We start from the raw sequence: 15,271 nt of genomic DNA, 5'->3' as shown, positions 1-15,271 counted from the left end.
TGCTTGTGTCCATGACATATTCTGGTGTATTTAGAGCCCTCCTGTTTTCCTTGTTTTGTGAGCACTGAGTCATAGTTGTGTTTTGGGGTCTTCATTTAGATTTGGTTCATTTCAGCATAATTTGGACATTTTTTCACACAAATTTTCAGTATTCTCACACTGCTGAGTCTTCAGATTTCTGCATAAATCAGAACACATCAAGTACACAGATTCTGTCTGGATATTGATATGCTTTTAATAGTTTACAACATCTTATATATATATATATATATATATATATATATATATATATATATATATATATATATATATATATATATATATATATATATATATATATATATATATATATATATATAATATTTTATTAAATTTGGGGTCAGTATGATTTTCTTAAACAATATAAATTTATATTTTTATTCATCAAGGATGCAAAAAATTGATCAACAGTGACAGTAAAATCTTTTTTCTTTTTAATCTTTCTGTTAAAAAATATGTCCACAAAAATGTTAAGCATCACAACTGTTTTCACCATGGATTATATATATATATATATATATATATATATATATATATATATATATATATATATATATATATATATATATATATATATATATATATATATATATATATATATATATATTTATTTCTGGGCACCAAATCAGCATATTAGAATAATTTCGAAAGGATAAAGTATGATTTCTGAAGGATCAAAATTACAATTTATAATACATTAAAACAGAAAATGTATTTTACACAGTATATTTCACAATATTACAGTTTTTACTTTATTTTGATCAAATAAATGCAACCTTAGTTAGCATATTTTAGCACTTTTGGTTAGCACTTTTAAATGGTAGTCTTCACGATGCTATTTAAAGCTTACTGTTCTCTGTATTATTATTTGTAACGGACATAACAGTCTCTTCATGGAATCTCTTCATGCAGAGAGCTAAGAATTTCTGGTTTGGTGTTTCTGTTTTTGTAGATATGGGTCAAAGTCACCAGAATTGATGGCTGAGCACCCGCACACATCTGACTCCTGTTCTAACAGCAACCCACAGGAGGATACAAATTATCTTCCGCAGCCTAATTGATCCTGACAACATTTCAGAGCTTAGCACATCAAAGCCGCGTGTGTGACGTGGCAGGAACAACATGTGAGCAGAAGCCCACCGAATCCCACCTCTGCTTCAAACCTTAACCCCCCCAACATTTGCACAAAAGCCCTGGCAAACACAGCCACCTGCACTACAAAGCCATGACAGGCACTTTCGCTGAAAGGATTCCAAATGTTTGATATGATAAGACCTATTACCTGCTGTTTATATCTGCCAGTCTTCAAATCAAAGCTGACGTTTAAGCATGAGGGAACTTCAAAAACTTAGGCTGAATAAAAAATATCCGAAAAGTTAGAGATAAACTGCAGTGAACTCAAACATGCATAATCTATTCTGTTCTGTTTTATATACATATAATGTGTCAATTCAAGTCACCTTTATTTTTAAAGCACTTTAGACCACAGAGACTGCTTCGTAGTATTAAAAAAGCAAAAGTAAACAAATCAATGAAGCAACCTTTAAAAATAGCTGGGTAAAAGTTTAATTCATTGATAGGCAGCTCTGCTCAAGTGTAGTGTAGTTATTCAGCTCGAGGAAGTAAATGATGATTCAGTTCAATTTAATAAGTGTCAGTGTTGTAAAATACATACATAAATTATGAAGATTTGTTTCAGCTATAAAGCATCTCTACAGAAGGCAATAGTGGCATTATTTAGCTCAGTTCAGTTCACGTTTTGTTCTTATCTGTGTTAGTTCTATTAAATCTACTGTAAACTATGTTTGTATATTAAGTGTCTTTTAAACCAATACTAATCAAGCAAAAGGCAACAGTGGCAAGGTGAGACAAATAAAGAAACAAATCTTGTGAGAAACCAGGCTCAGTCAGGGGACTAGTTCTCCTCTGAACTAAATGGATGAATACAATGTAATATTGATTCCAAACTGCATCACAAATCAGATTTGTGGGTTGATATTATTCAATAAAATCTGTAAGGCGGTGCATTTATGAATATGCGTTTTTAAGGAGAAAAAAATAATAATTTGACTTACCATAAATGTCGTGTTGGTACAGCAGATTGTGTAACAGCTAATAAAGCCCCTCCATGGTCCAAAAACCAGACACTGTGCTCCTCCTCAAAAATCTAAAAAGTGTTTACAGAGTCAAAAACCTACAAGGTACTTTGGCATCCTGTCCCTTTGTGTTTCTCATGTTTATTTTAGTTTCAGTTCTTTTCAGTAGTGATCAGGAACAGGGTGCTTGCAATCTTAAAGGATTTGTTCACTTGCAGAATAAACATTTCCTGATCATTTAGTCAGCCCCGTGTCATTCAAAATGAACTAATCCTAATCTTAAAACTACACTACAATCCATGCTTAACAAGATGATGAGAGAAGGTGAGAGGTTTACTTGTCTCCATGTGTTGCCGGCATCAGAGGAGATGAACATTCCTGTATTAGAGAAGGAAAGCTCCGGCCCAATGTTTCCTGAGAGAGAAAACAGTACTGTAACTCTCACAAACAGATTATTATTCCCCATGCATATGCTGGAGATATATTGGTGGATGAGATTTGATTCTTTCACAGTTTATTACAATAGAATAAAACAGAAAATAATCCATGCTGGTAAAAAAAGAAAAAAAAAAAAGAAAAAAAATATGTACGTTTAGATTTTATTATTAGATCTATTAGATCACACATTTAATCAGTAATTCATTGAAAAAATGTCAACACCTTTGCAGCCCCCATTGGGGGTTCTTGGATTTCTATTAAACAATTAATTAAGGGGGTCCTGTTTGAAACCCCCCTGGCCTACGAGACCATATTTAAAGGGTTAGTTCACCCCAAAATTGAATTTAGGCTGTGTTTTACTCACCCCAGAGGCATCTTAGGTGTATATGACTTTCTTCTTTCAGACAAATCCAGTTATATATACATATATATATATATATATATATATATATATATATATATATATAAACAAAAAATTGTCCTGGCTATTCCAAGCACTATCATTGAAATCAGCAGGTGTTGCATTGCTTCAGTCCAAAAGAAGTGAAATAAAAAGCACCAATGCAATGCATTTGTGTAAGAAAACCAGTCTCCTCTTGGCTTATATTGAAATCCTCTGAAAATCTTCTTTACAAATCCTTGTTTTGTACTTCGAATTAGTGACTGTTGTTTTGTTTTGATCTCTCTGCTGCATTTCCACATGCATCACTTCTGACTGGCGCATGTGCAAAGCTTACCTCATACGCCATCTGCCAAGAACTGCTTCCATTTACAACAGTGAGCGCAAGCTACATTAAAGTGATTATTACGTTTTGAATAAGAACATTTTTCTTACAAAAAAGCATCGATTCGCTACAGGAGGCCTATTTTTTTACCCCCCGGAGCCGTGTGAGACACTTTGTTTATGAATGGGTGCTTTTTATTTAACTTCTTTTGGACTGAAGCACTACAACACCCCAGCTGACTGCAACAATAGAGCTTGGAATAGCCAAGACAATTTTATATATAACTCTGACTGGATTAATTTACAGTACAAAAGTCATATACACCTAGGATGCCTCGGAGGTAGTAAAACACAGTCAAATTTTCATTTTTGTGTGATCTAACCCTTTAAGTCATGTAGGTTATCACAATTGTGTATTTATATTTTGCTACGGCATAGCAAAATAATTCCAAATCTATCATCTATGATTTCCTGATAAATTCCTGGTGCACATTGTCTGGTGTATACGAGTGCCCTCAAAGACCACAATCATCATGATGCCTGATGAAGAACGTTTGGTAAAGCTGCTGTCAGCGACAAGAAAAAAACATATTTTTCAAATCCCATATTTATACACTCTGAGCATGGGAAAGTGATTGCGGAACAGCTGTCGGACATGACAGGCAATTATGAATGTGGAAGACAGCGGTCATATTTTTTGCGTGCTCTGCATGGCTAACTTTTTGAGCGTGCATTTATCTAGTCTCACGCAGGAAGCTATTTGGGCTTGAGTTTTGAAGATAACTTTATAATGAGTCTGACAAGCAAAAGAACAGAGTGAAATGAGTTTTTGTTCCAATCATGCCAAACTCTGCAGCTGAAAAACACAAAGATTTAACAACTTGAAAGCCGTGATTTGGCCACTCAAACTCCATCTGCATTTAAAAGCATGCACATTTATATCCATTCTTCACTCTAATTTATCAGAAACTCCTGGGGGACTCAAGATGCCACATGCATAAAAACAATAAAAAAGTGGCACAGTTACACACACACACACCTGTGGCCACTATAATCCCTGGAGCGGAGTGTTTGGTGGAGATTGTGTCAGGTGTGTAGGGGTTTTCAGACATCTGCAGGTGAAGGTGCAGGGAGCACGACGGCTGAAAATGAGAACATTACACAGTATTAAATTATATTTCAATACATTTACATCTATCTACATAATCTCCTCTACATCAGCCGACTGTAGCATCAGTTTTCAAAAGCCGTGCAAATGAATCTGCTTCGGATCTCTGCGGCTTTTGTCCGTATTTTTAGTATCCCTTACAATTAGTGTGACCCACTTTTTTGAAAACGAAAAAAATCTAATCTTTGATTTCAGAGCTTCAGAAAATCATAATGTAATTATAGCAATTAGAATTCAGTGTCAATACAGTGTCAAAAATCAGTACAGTTAAATGCAATCAACCACCTAGTGATTCAAAACTAATTGCATATGCAATTAAGCAGCAAACTTATGTTCTGTGTGTACAAGCATCTGAATTATTGTACCAATGGTTGTTTAAAGTTGGTAATAAGTCCCAAAATACCCAAAGCACTGCACTGGAAAAAAAAAAAACCTAACTTATTTCATCTCGTCTCTCTTAAGAATGTCAATACGTGTGCAAACACTAATCCCACTGTCTTTCTGAGTTCTGCTGATAAATGACTCCAGTTGTTCAATGTATGTTTTAATTGAAATCACCAATCTTCCAGAACAGTGTAAAACATCAGTGAAAGTCATTATATAGATACAGAGAAGGTACTGTGTCTTAATCAAACCATCAGAAAGCACTGAATTCAGAGCTATTGTTTTGTAGCTGGCGGTTCACCCTCATTTCACTGTGAGACTAAAGGAGTTCCTCTCTGCAGGGCTCCACTGTAGAAATGCATCAAACAAAAAGTGTCTTTTTAATGTCTTGTTTTCGGCTGACAATAGATAACAAGGTGCATCTGAATGTAATGTAATGTAATGTATATAGTGGATATGACTGGCACTGATGGAGTGCTTGTTTTCAAGAAAAGTGGGCGTGGCTGTGGTTGAAGTGGGTGTGTCACTGTAATAGGATCAACATTATGTCCTCATGATTAGTAGAAATAAATATATCTGGTTGAGTTCATTCCAGTGGCTCTCACCAGGTTGCAGTTGATGTCATGTCCTGTGGTGTCTTTTGTCGGAGGCTGTAGTAAGCTCCATGTCTGGCCTTTGTTGTAGGTTATATACGTTGCCATCTGTGCGTCTTCTTTCTTATTGGCTATGATCAGTCCACTGACACCCGCCACCTTTACAAGACAAACGTGACCTGAACTCAAAAACTTTGAAATTCCTTGTTTTTGTGTGTTCATAATAAATTATTTTTGTGTTCTTTACCTAGAAGCGATGGAAAAGAGGGGAACGAAAGGATATCAGGTTTTACATTATTGCAGATAAGCTTCATTTCTCTTTGCATTTTTGCTTACACTTCATTTTCTGGATGTTTTCAGTTGTTCTCATTATCAGATTTTCTTCTTCTCTTGGCATTCTTAGTGTTTAATAGCATAACTTCAAACACTGCTTTTTTGTGATGCATTGCACTGTTCCCTGTTCTACTTTCAAACATTCCTGGAGAAAGCCATGCTAATTACCAAAGTTTTCCTAATTGCACACAACACGCATTTGTGAACATTCAAGAAGGTAGACTTCTTAAACTTAATTGGCGAGCACCATCAGGCCATACAATCATATTAGCAGACCTTGTAGACATCCACAATGAGGTTTCCTGCGAGACCGCGGGAGGTACGGAGGTTTGGGAGCGAGCGAGTGAAGTAGACCCCAGGGGTGTCAGAGATGTACAGACTGTAGGTGTCATTTTCGTTCCACTCCTGCACTGCTGCCAGCACTTGCCCCTCATCTGTACTGACAATGTGCATGTCCTGCACGGAGAACAGCTGTTAGAGCCACATACATTTCATCTGAAAACTTATTTGTGACAGCTAGTGCTGTGTCATGTATCTTACTTTGGGTAGACAGTATTTAGGGAGCTGTATGGTCCTGAAGGGTCCTCGCTGATAGGACACAAAGTATGTAGTTCTTCCAGCTGTGGTTAACTGATACACACACACAAACACAAGTCAGAGAAAGCGCTATTACAAGAATTTACAACAGATCAGCACTTCACACTCATCAGAACTCATGTTTGCATGTGCAAATTCCCAAAGAATTTGGGAACACACTGTATGCCATTCAAACATTTCACTATATTAGTAATGAAACGGTGAAAATTCACCAAAAACTGTTTTTCACAGTTTTCTCCCAAAATGAAAGCTAGAGCTGTACTTTTACACTGTAAAAGCAATATATAAATATATGCAATCCCGGGGGAACAAAGCATATTGGTAGCAAACTATTGTTTTGGTCAGACCGAAATCGAACGTTTAAAGAGCAATGTAAATGTATTGAACGTTGGCAAGACCTGACCCCCACACACGCACATGTTGCACACACTCTTATCAAGTAGATTGTAGCTATTAGGCTGTAAACATTGTGCATTAAAGCTCTAATGCTTCGATCGATCCAGTGTCAATAGAGCTTGGATGTCCAAAGAATGAGATGGTGTGTGTGTGTCCACTTTTACAGGGTGAGGATGATGCTACACTGTGTTTTTCCTGCGAGAGGTGTGGGGTGTCAGACGGTCTCTTGTTCTCTTGTGCTTTTTGAATCAATAACCTCATTATTCTCTGTCAACTCAAATCCAACAGCTTCAAGCAACAAAAGTCAAAAGAAAGTCGCTTGTATTGACAGAGGAGGGTCCAGGTTTGGGATTCTCACTCAAAACCGTATCCTGTCCTCCCCTGGCCCGCTGTTAAAGATGGAGAGGCTGGTTTCAATGGTTATCACTCACTTACACACCACTGACAGAGATAAAAGGAGGGCTATAAAAAGAGTCAGACAGAGATTATCATGACACACACACACACATACACACTTTTTTGGTATCTCCCACACCAATCTAAATCACAAGCGCTTATGCACTTTATGAAACGCACACACATCTGTACCTGTAAGAAGATGTATTGGTCCTGCACCACAAGTGAATTGGTGTCAATTCGGCCACTGAATGGATACTGCCTACCCTCCTCTGAACACTTTTGTGATCGGCAGGTAATATACTGCATTTCTGTGAGACACAAACACAGATTTATCAACACAGGATACGCTTGTGCACAAGAACGCCTTGATCTACACCAAACGAAAAACAGATGATCAATATCTATCTCACTCTCGCTGGCACACACACACCCACACTACAAACACAATCTAGAACTTACACACAGACGTCCCACACATCTCTATGTCTAGCCAAATTAATCAGTGCTCTCCATTATCAGTCTCTCTACTAGCTATCCATCCTCACTCAGAAGGGAGAGAAAGAGGGGGTGGGAGTAAAAGTACAGAGAAAGACAGAAGGGAGAAAGCAAAGGCTAAAGAAAATACGAGCCCAACAAAGAAACAACAGATTAGGAATAACTTTTTTTTATTTGTTTCAGGTATCTCTGAAAAAAATGAGGAGTAGGAGATATGATGTCTTTCATTTTAGATATTTTTTTATATATGTTTTGAAGATTCTTACTGATCTTTACAATGTTTATTAAGGACAAAAAAATCAATTTCAAATCTTTACTTGAACATCAATATTCTATTATCAACAAACAACATCCCTGACACCTCTGTGATGATTTATGACATAGTTGAGTATAATAAAGTATAATGACTTTCTATTTCTCGTAGAAAGCTATTTCATAATTATCTGGACTACTTTTAAGGTGCCTTTGGTTATTTTGGGGCTTGATAGCACCTGTTTACGCTCTACTTTTACTGGTTAAAAAATAATGTGAGATTAGTGTTTAACATTTCTCAGTTTGATTTTTATGTGACTGATATAACAGTGCAACTCAATGCATCTCAAATGTAGAGTTTCATTTAAACCAACAATGTCCCTGTTTATTGTGCTGCATTTCTCATCACATTCTTATCACCAACTTGCCCAGTAGCCTACACTAAATTAGAAGACCCCTTGGTTTGTAATAACACTAAAAAAGAGCCTCTAAAGAATGCATGTTGTACATGAAAGCAGAATTAAAATGAAAGGACATTTAAAGAATTTAACTGTAATTTTAAACTAGGCAAACAAGTTTGACTTGTTTAAAAAAAATTAAGTTTAAAGCTTTATGATATTCAATAATACCTGTGTGTAGGTAGTTTTTAGCCCTTCATCAGTACTGGATCATCGGCACGCAGCAAAAAGGTTTGCCCTTATTTTTTTTTTCAGTATTTTAAAATAAAGGGATGTAAATAGTTTTTATCTGCTGTACATAGTAGTTTGTAGTTGTTCTACTAGTAGCTTGTAGTTGTTTACAAGCTGCAACTTTATTGAAAAACTAAATTTGTATTCTACAATTAATTGTAGATAAATATCCAGCATTATTTTTGTTTTCTGTCTTATGAAATATCTCATTATTGTTTCAGTGTGAGAAACCATTCCAGTACATCTGAACTGTCTGAAAGAATCCGGCTGTATCACAAACCTTTTCTGTGGCCTCATGTATAAATCTCTCCGTAGATTTTAGATTTTATTAAAAATGTAAGTACACACAAAAGCAAGAAAATCCCTTTATAAATCCGAGTCAGGGAAAGATTGTGTGTACATGCATCTCCACCCTGTCTCCTCCCTGAAATAACCATACAGGGAGCTTACAACGCCTCGTTTACTATGCATAACCTCATCTGCATATAATTTCCTTGCATATTCTGATCCACGTGACACCATATTTAACGTCAAAGGTACAAGACGTTAAGGAAATATGAGATATGGACTAAATGCCATTTGTACCAAATTAATTTTTGTATTGCCAAAATCATCCAGAATGTTTTAGAATATTTCAAAATATCCATAAAAAAAAAAAAATGTTTAGTTCTCAGATAAGCCTATTTTAGAATATACTTGACTTCATTCTTTTCCACTGGCCAAATATTATTACAGTTTTAAACAATTCAAATAAATTAAAATGAATGCAGTTTTGCTGAAAAGGTGAACATCTTTTAGCTATTTTTAGTGGAAACAGATAAGCCTATAGAGACAGAGCGACATTCATCATAATCTGAAAGCCACGCCCACCGGGAGGAAAACAATCCAACACACTACATTCACTTTATATTGCTGGAAGCTGCCTCCATGTCAATTCTGACTTATAACAAAACACTATGAAATGCCTTAAAGCTGCTATGTGACAAGGTTTACAGTAAACAAGCTAAAAAACCCAGGACTATGTTTTTATAATCTGTCGACCCAAAAATGAGTTATTAAGCGCATTAAGCGCATCAACTACAAATATGTCTAAATTAACACAGCCTAATTTTGGTTTAACTTCTGAGTAATGACTGTATGTAATTTCAGTGCTTATCTCCATTAAAGAGAGTGGAATATTTAATGGAAATGTGTATATCAAAATTAAAACAGAGTTTAAAATCCTTCTTTACTTCATTACTTTTCTCACTCCAGGAAAAAGAGTGTGTATGCACAGTAAAGAGCATCTGTACGGTGCGCACATATTTACGTCAAGTTTATTTTTTATAAATCCAGATACGTGTGTGGAAAACAACCAGGGCCCAGGGGGTCTCATGCATAAATGTTGTGTACTCACAAAATGGGCATAGAAATGTGCGTACGCAACGTTTATACATGAGGCCCCTGCGTACGCACAGATGAGTGCATAATGACTGTGCAAAAACAGTGTCACACAAAGTGTGGGATCTACCAACTGGTACTTAACGTAAGAATGTGTGTAAATATACGCACAACTCAGATAATCTAGTGGTAGAATAGCGATACTACAAAAAGAAAGCGCCGCTGCATGTTTCCTGTGTCCTTTAATTGCTAACACTCAATTTATAAATGTATAGTCCTCTTAAAACAAGATTATTTTTCTATATCCACTGGCAGATAATTGTACTTATTTTAAGCAAAATGTACTTAATTTAGATTAATTAAATGATCAGTTTTTTAGACTATACTAGACAAGACTAAATATCTTTTTGCTTATTGATTTAATAATGTTTATTTATTTTAACTAGACACAAGACAAAAATAGTAAGATAAGGTTTTCTTTGCAGTGCAACTGGGAGGTAAATTGAAATGTATCTATAGTGTCAAACCATGCACTGCGCAGAGAACGCATTTTCAAACAGTACGCTGATCTGTTTAGTGAAAGCACACAATGGCTTCTCAGTCGGTACCGCTTTCTTTGCCATGATTTCGGTGAGGACATTATACATTCACGTGATTTATAAAGCAAGGTATTGTCACCATATATGGTTTATTTGAGGCATTTCTTAATGCAAATGACCATAAATGTGAACGAGCAAGGTGCTTAAGAGCTTGAATTTAATACGTACGACAAAATATAGTAACTTTTCTACGCATTATAGATAAACGAGGGACCTGGTCTTTTTGCAAACCCATTTGACTAATTAGATCAAAGGAGTGATTCATTGGCAAATCTGGCATCACTAGCTCTGATTCTAAACTGCTGATAGAAAACACACAATGACATTAGGATTTATCAATAATATTTTACAGGGGCTCAGTGGTATTTTACTGTAAAAAGGGTCTAGCGACACCCCTGCCTGTGTGAATGTCTTTGAAGTGCAGCTCACTGGACTAAAGTCCTATTTCTGTCATTCCAACTCAGCTTCCTTCAGGGTGTGGCCAATTTGCAGCTCATGAATTGAAAAGGAGCCAACTCTTCAATTCCGAATTCTGCCCAACTCTGATTCCACATGCCTGCTCTACTGTGAAGGCATGGACAGATAAGATTGCCTATTAAATAGAATGGACTGAAAGAACTGGTTCAAATCCATCTTTTAGAAGAGGTTTGATTATTACCGCCTGAAAACTAAAGAAGTTTTTGCCACCTTCTCCATTTCCTAGTGCTTCAAATCTAGTTTGGTGTAACCACTGCATCACTCATAACACATTTAAATGTATTGCTGTTGTTAGACTGTCTGTAGCTTAGGGCCTGTTGTGTTGTGTCAGGCTCATATCAATAGAGTTTAATGCACAACACTGTCCCACAAGGATAAAACACAAGTGCAACAGTGCCAGAACGAAACAAGAACCATTCACTATTGAATTTACTGTTGTCCACAATTCATCTGTTCATTTTTCACTGTGACACTGGAAAAAAAAAAGAGCATAGGATCATAGGCGAGAGTGCTAGGAGGAAAGAAAGAGAAAAACAAAAACAAAAAAAACAGAAGAAAGACAGACAGGATTTCAGGGGCAAAAGAAAGAGACTAACGTCCACTGTCAGTTCGAGCCTCGATGTGCACCAGGTCTGCCTCTTTATCCAGACCACTCAGCGCCCTGAAAAGGAAAAAAGAAAAAGACAGAAAACAAAAAAGAACAGAAGAGAAGAAAACAATCAGGAAGGGCTCCAGTGGAGAGGAGATGAAGAAGGAAGGAAAGAGAAGGAGGTGCCAGCAGGGGACGGACGGATGAGTACGGTAATAGCATGAGAGTGACGGAGTGATGGAAGAGTAGAGGGGAAGGATGGAGGGGTAGTGATGGACAGCATAATTCCCCTGCTCCAGTAGGAGACAGTCTGTCTCCAGTGAATCCTTATTGTTGTTCTGATAGCAATTAATCACACACACACATACACACAAACACACACACACGGATCGCTCCCACAAACCATTCTCCATCGAATACACACTTTCATTTCTTACCTATTTCCACATGTGACGCACATACACTCTCGCCATCATATCCTCTTTCTGAAGTTTTTAATCATCTTAACGTCTTGTCTTTTGTGATCCATATTTTCTTCTGAGACAATTTGAACACAATCACAATCCGATATCTTTCAATCCGAAATTAAACCTTTCAGTAAAAATCTGATATTCCACCTCTACAGGTTTGATATTAAGTCCTATTTACAGTCTCAATCTCAAATTAATATGAATCTCAATCTGAATTTAAGCATCTCTCTTATTGTATGTCTGATATTAAACCCTTCTTCCAAACGTCTCTATCAGTTCCAGTGTGACATTAAAACCCCTTAAAAGTTTTTTTTTTTTTTTTTTTGAGATCACAAAGTAATTTTCTTGTCATCTCAACATAAACGTTTCCATGAGATCTTAATTTGGAAACTACATGCTGCTCAGCATTTCTATGGTCAGCTGCAAACTGCAGAAGACCCGGTCCCTCGAGTTGGCAGGCAAAGAAATTAAAGATAAAGTTGTAGCCTCAATCTCAAGTGTCAGACTGTGATTTGGAAGAGGTCCATCACTGACAGACATTGAGATATATCAGCTGGAGAGGGTTCCTGATGAAAGTAAAACCAATTTGCTCATCTACGACACAGCATTTGTATATGTTCACTACCATTTAAAAAACATTACAAAATTATGATTTTTTTTTTATAAATTCAAACTTTTATTTTAATGCAAGGATGCATTCGATTAATCATAAGTGGCAGTAAAGACATTTATAAAATAGAAATATACATATACTGTATATTTATACTAATATAAAATGTATAATTAACTTGAACCTGAAACGTCAAAAATGTTTTTGTATATGTAGAAATTGACATTAATTGCGATTTATAAATAGTGTAAATGTATTGTTCATTGTTAGTTCATGATACCTATTGCATTAACAAATCAAACTTTATTGGAAGTTTTACCAAAATAATACTACATATAAATGCCTTCAATAATCTCAGTCCCAGTCTATGAATAAAGCACTTCTCAAAATCTCAGTCTGAAAATAACCCCTCTTTCAATTATCTGTCTGAAGTTCAACATCTCTCTCTCAATCCCATTCAGATTTTAAATTTAGAATTGGATAACTGAAGGGGGGGTTAAACTTTCCTCTCAAACACAGTGATACCGAGACCTATTATAGTCTAAGTTTAAACTTTTTCCATTTTCCCTTTCTGTAGTCACCAAACCTGACGAAGCCGGGCTTCAGTGACACAAACAATCAGAACAGTATATATGTGTGTGTGTGTGTGTGTGTGTGTGTGTGTGTCGCAGTACAAAGCAGCAAAAAAAAGATGTATTGTATATATTTTTGAAAGGATGTAAAGAACTGTGTGTGGACGTTAAACCTAGGGGTGAAGACATGTTGTTGGTTGTCTCCACAGCTCATCGAGCATGTGACAGGCAACCAGTTATTTTGACTACACCTCACGCAAACACAGAAAACTCACACTGATGGGATTAAAATATAAAGCCTGATCAAAATTCCAACCATATGCTAATATGAAGCACAGGGGAGAGAGAAGTGACATGACAGTGAGATAGATGGAGGTAGATAGAGAAAGAGAGAAGGGAAAGAGACATACAAAGTGTGTGCATGTAAGTTTATCAGTGTCAGTGTTTTGGATGTAGAGAGTGGGTTTAATATTGGATTAATTTTCAGTCTGTGATAGTGTGTGTGCGCATGCAGGTATATTCTTGCAGTCAGATTAATTTTCAGTGTGAAATTGCACTGTAGGCGTGTTATATGAGATTGATGATCAGTAAAAAAATTACTCCGTCTGTGTGTGTGTGTGTGTGTGTGTGTGTATCGTACCAGTAGAATCGCCCCGGAGTTACTCTCTCATGAACAAGAATCCACTTTTTGCCAAAGTCCACCGAGCTATAAAGCTGCAGCCAAAAGAGAAACAGACACATTCACTGTAAGATCCCTAACTGCAGCCAACAAAGGTAATTATCTTGCTCACACTTAATTATCCACATTATCTGCTTTTAATTGTTCAGTAGAAGTAGAACCTCTTGAGGCTGTGAGAGTCTGTGTGTGTGTACCCTCTGATCATGGCTATAGGCCAGTATCCAATTCTCCTGAGTAGGGTGAAACAGAAGACTCATGATGTAGAAGTTAATATTGAACTTTTGAAAAGTGGCTCCTTCATCAGAACTGATAAGTAAACTACTCTCCACCTCCGGATCAGATAAAATCAGGATCTGAGGAAGAGGAAGAATTAAATTAGCTTGATATTTTCTATCTGACCATTTAATACGTCAGTATCTCTGATGCATTTAAATAAACTCACCTTTCTTTTATTGGTCGGACAGACGTACAGATAGCTCAGCATCGTTCTGATCATCATTTTATCCGTCAGCTTCTCGTATGTTGTCCCAAAATCTACTGACCTACAAATTCAAATAAAGGTCACTGATGTGATGCAAATGTTTTATCAGTTTATTTATTTTAAATATGGAAACACTTTACATTTGTTAATATTAGTTAACATGTACTAACATCATTTATTAATGTTAATTTCAACATTTATTAACACATTTCTAAAAGTTGTATCTGTTAATATTATATAATGAAACTTAGCTAACATGAACCAACAATGTATTTTTATTTAATGAATTATACAAGGATTAATAAATACTGTAACAAATATATTGCTTATTATTATTTAAAGGGATAGTTCAACCAAAAATGAAAATGATGTCATTAAATACTCACCCTGATGTCATTCTAAACCCACAAGACCTTTGTTCATCTTATATTTTGGATGAAATCTGAGAGCTTTCTGACCCTGCATAGACATTATTTTAGTTTTCTTTGCACACAAAAATATTCTCATAGCTTCATAACAATATTGTTAAACCACTGATGTCACATGGAGTTTTTTAATGATGTCACTTACTTTCTTTCTGGGCTTTTAACATATTAGTTGCATTGCTATCCATGGATGGTCAGAAAACTCTTGAATTTAATAAAAAATATCTTTTTTTTTTTTGTTCTGAAGATGAGCGAAGGTCTGACGGGTTTGAAACATCATGAGGGTGGGTAATCTACTGTATATGTTTTATGTAATAAAAGTAATATTTTTTGTAAAGTATTAATAATATTAACAAATGCAACTTTAGATTTTTATAATATATTAG

At 35.9% G+C, this 15,271-nt stretch overlaps 1 protein-coding gene across 2 annotated transcripts in view; it reads right to left on the bottom strand.

The window, feature by feature from the left end:
* Window positions 1-15,271, bottom strand: part of sorcs3b (sortilin related VPS10 domain containing receptor 3b) — a 58,498-nt gene that overhangs the window by 20,251 nt on the left and 22,976 nt on the right. For both annotated transcript variants that reach the window (XR_008157923.1, XM_052581407.1), the window contains exons 3-13: window positions 14,422-14,521; window positions 14,174-14,332; window positions 13,941-14,014; window positions 11,656-11,720; window positions 7,357-7,475; window positions 6,316-6,405; window positions 6,052-6,231; window positions 5,455-5,601; window positions 4,337-4,439; window positions 2,473-2,549; window positions 2,115-2,206 (exon numbers count right to left, since the gene is read on the bottom strand). Coding sequence is in view for 1 of the 2 variants with exons in the window: in XM_052581407.1 (XP_052437367.1) it covers window positions 2,115-2,206; window positions 2,473-2,549; window positions 4,337-4,439; window positions 5,455-5,601; window positions 6,052-6,231; window positions 6,316-6,405; window positions 7,357-7,475; window positions 11,656-11,720; window positions 13,941-14,014; window positions 14,174-14,332; window positions 14,422-14,521 (1,206 nt within the window). In the remaining variant the exon portion in view is untranslated. The remainder of the gene's footprint in view (window positions 1-2,114; window positions 2,207-2,472; window positions 2,550-4,336; window positions 4,440-5,454; window positions 5,602-6,051; window positions 6,232-6,315; window positions 6,406-7,356; window positions 7,476-11,655; window positions 11,721-13,940; window positions 14,015-14,173; window positions 14,333-14,421; window positions 14,522-15,271) is intronic.

Source organism: Carassius gibelio, chromosome B17, assembly GCF_023724105.1.
Source record: "Carassius gibelio isolate Cgi1373 ecotype wild population from Czech Republic chromosome B17, carGib1.2-hapl.c, whole genome shotgun sequence".
Classification (NCBI taxonomy): Eukaryota; Metazoa; Chordata; class Actinopteri; order Cypriniformes; family Cyprinidae; genus Carassius; species Carassius gibelio.
This window is presented reverse-complemented; position numbering and strand designations above follow the sequence as displayed.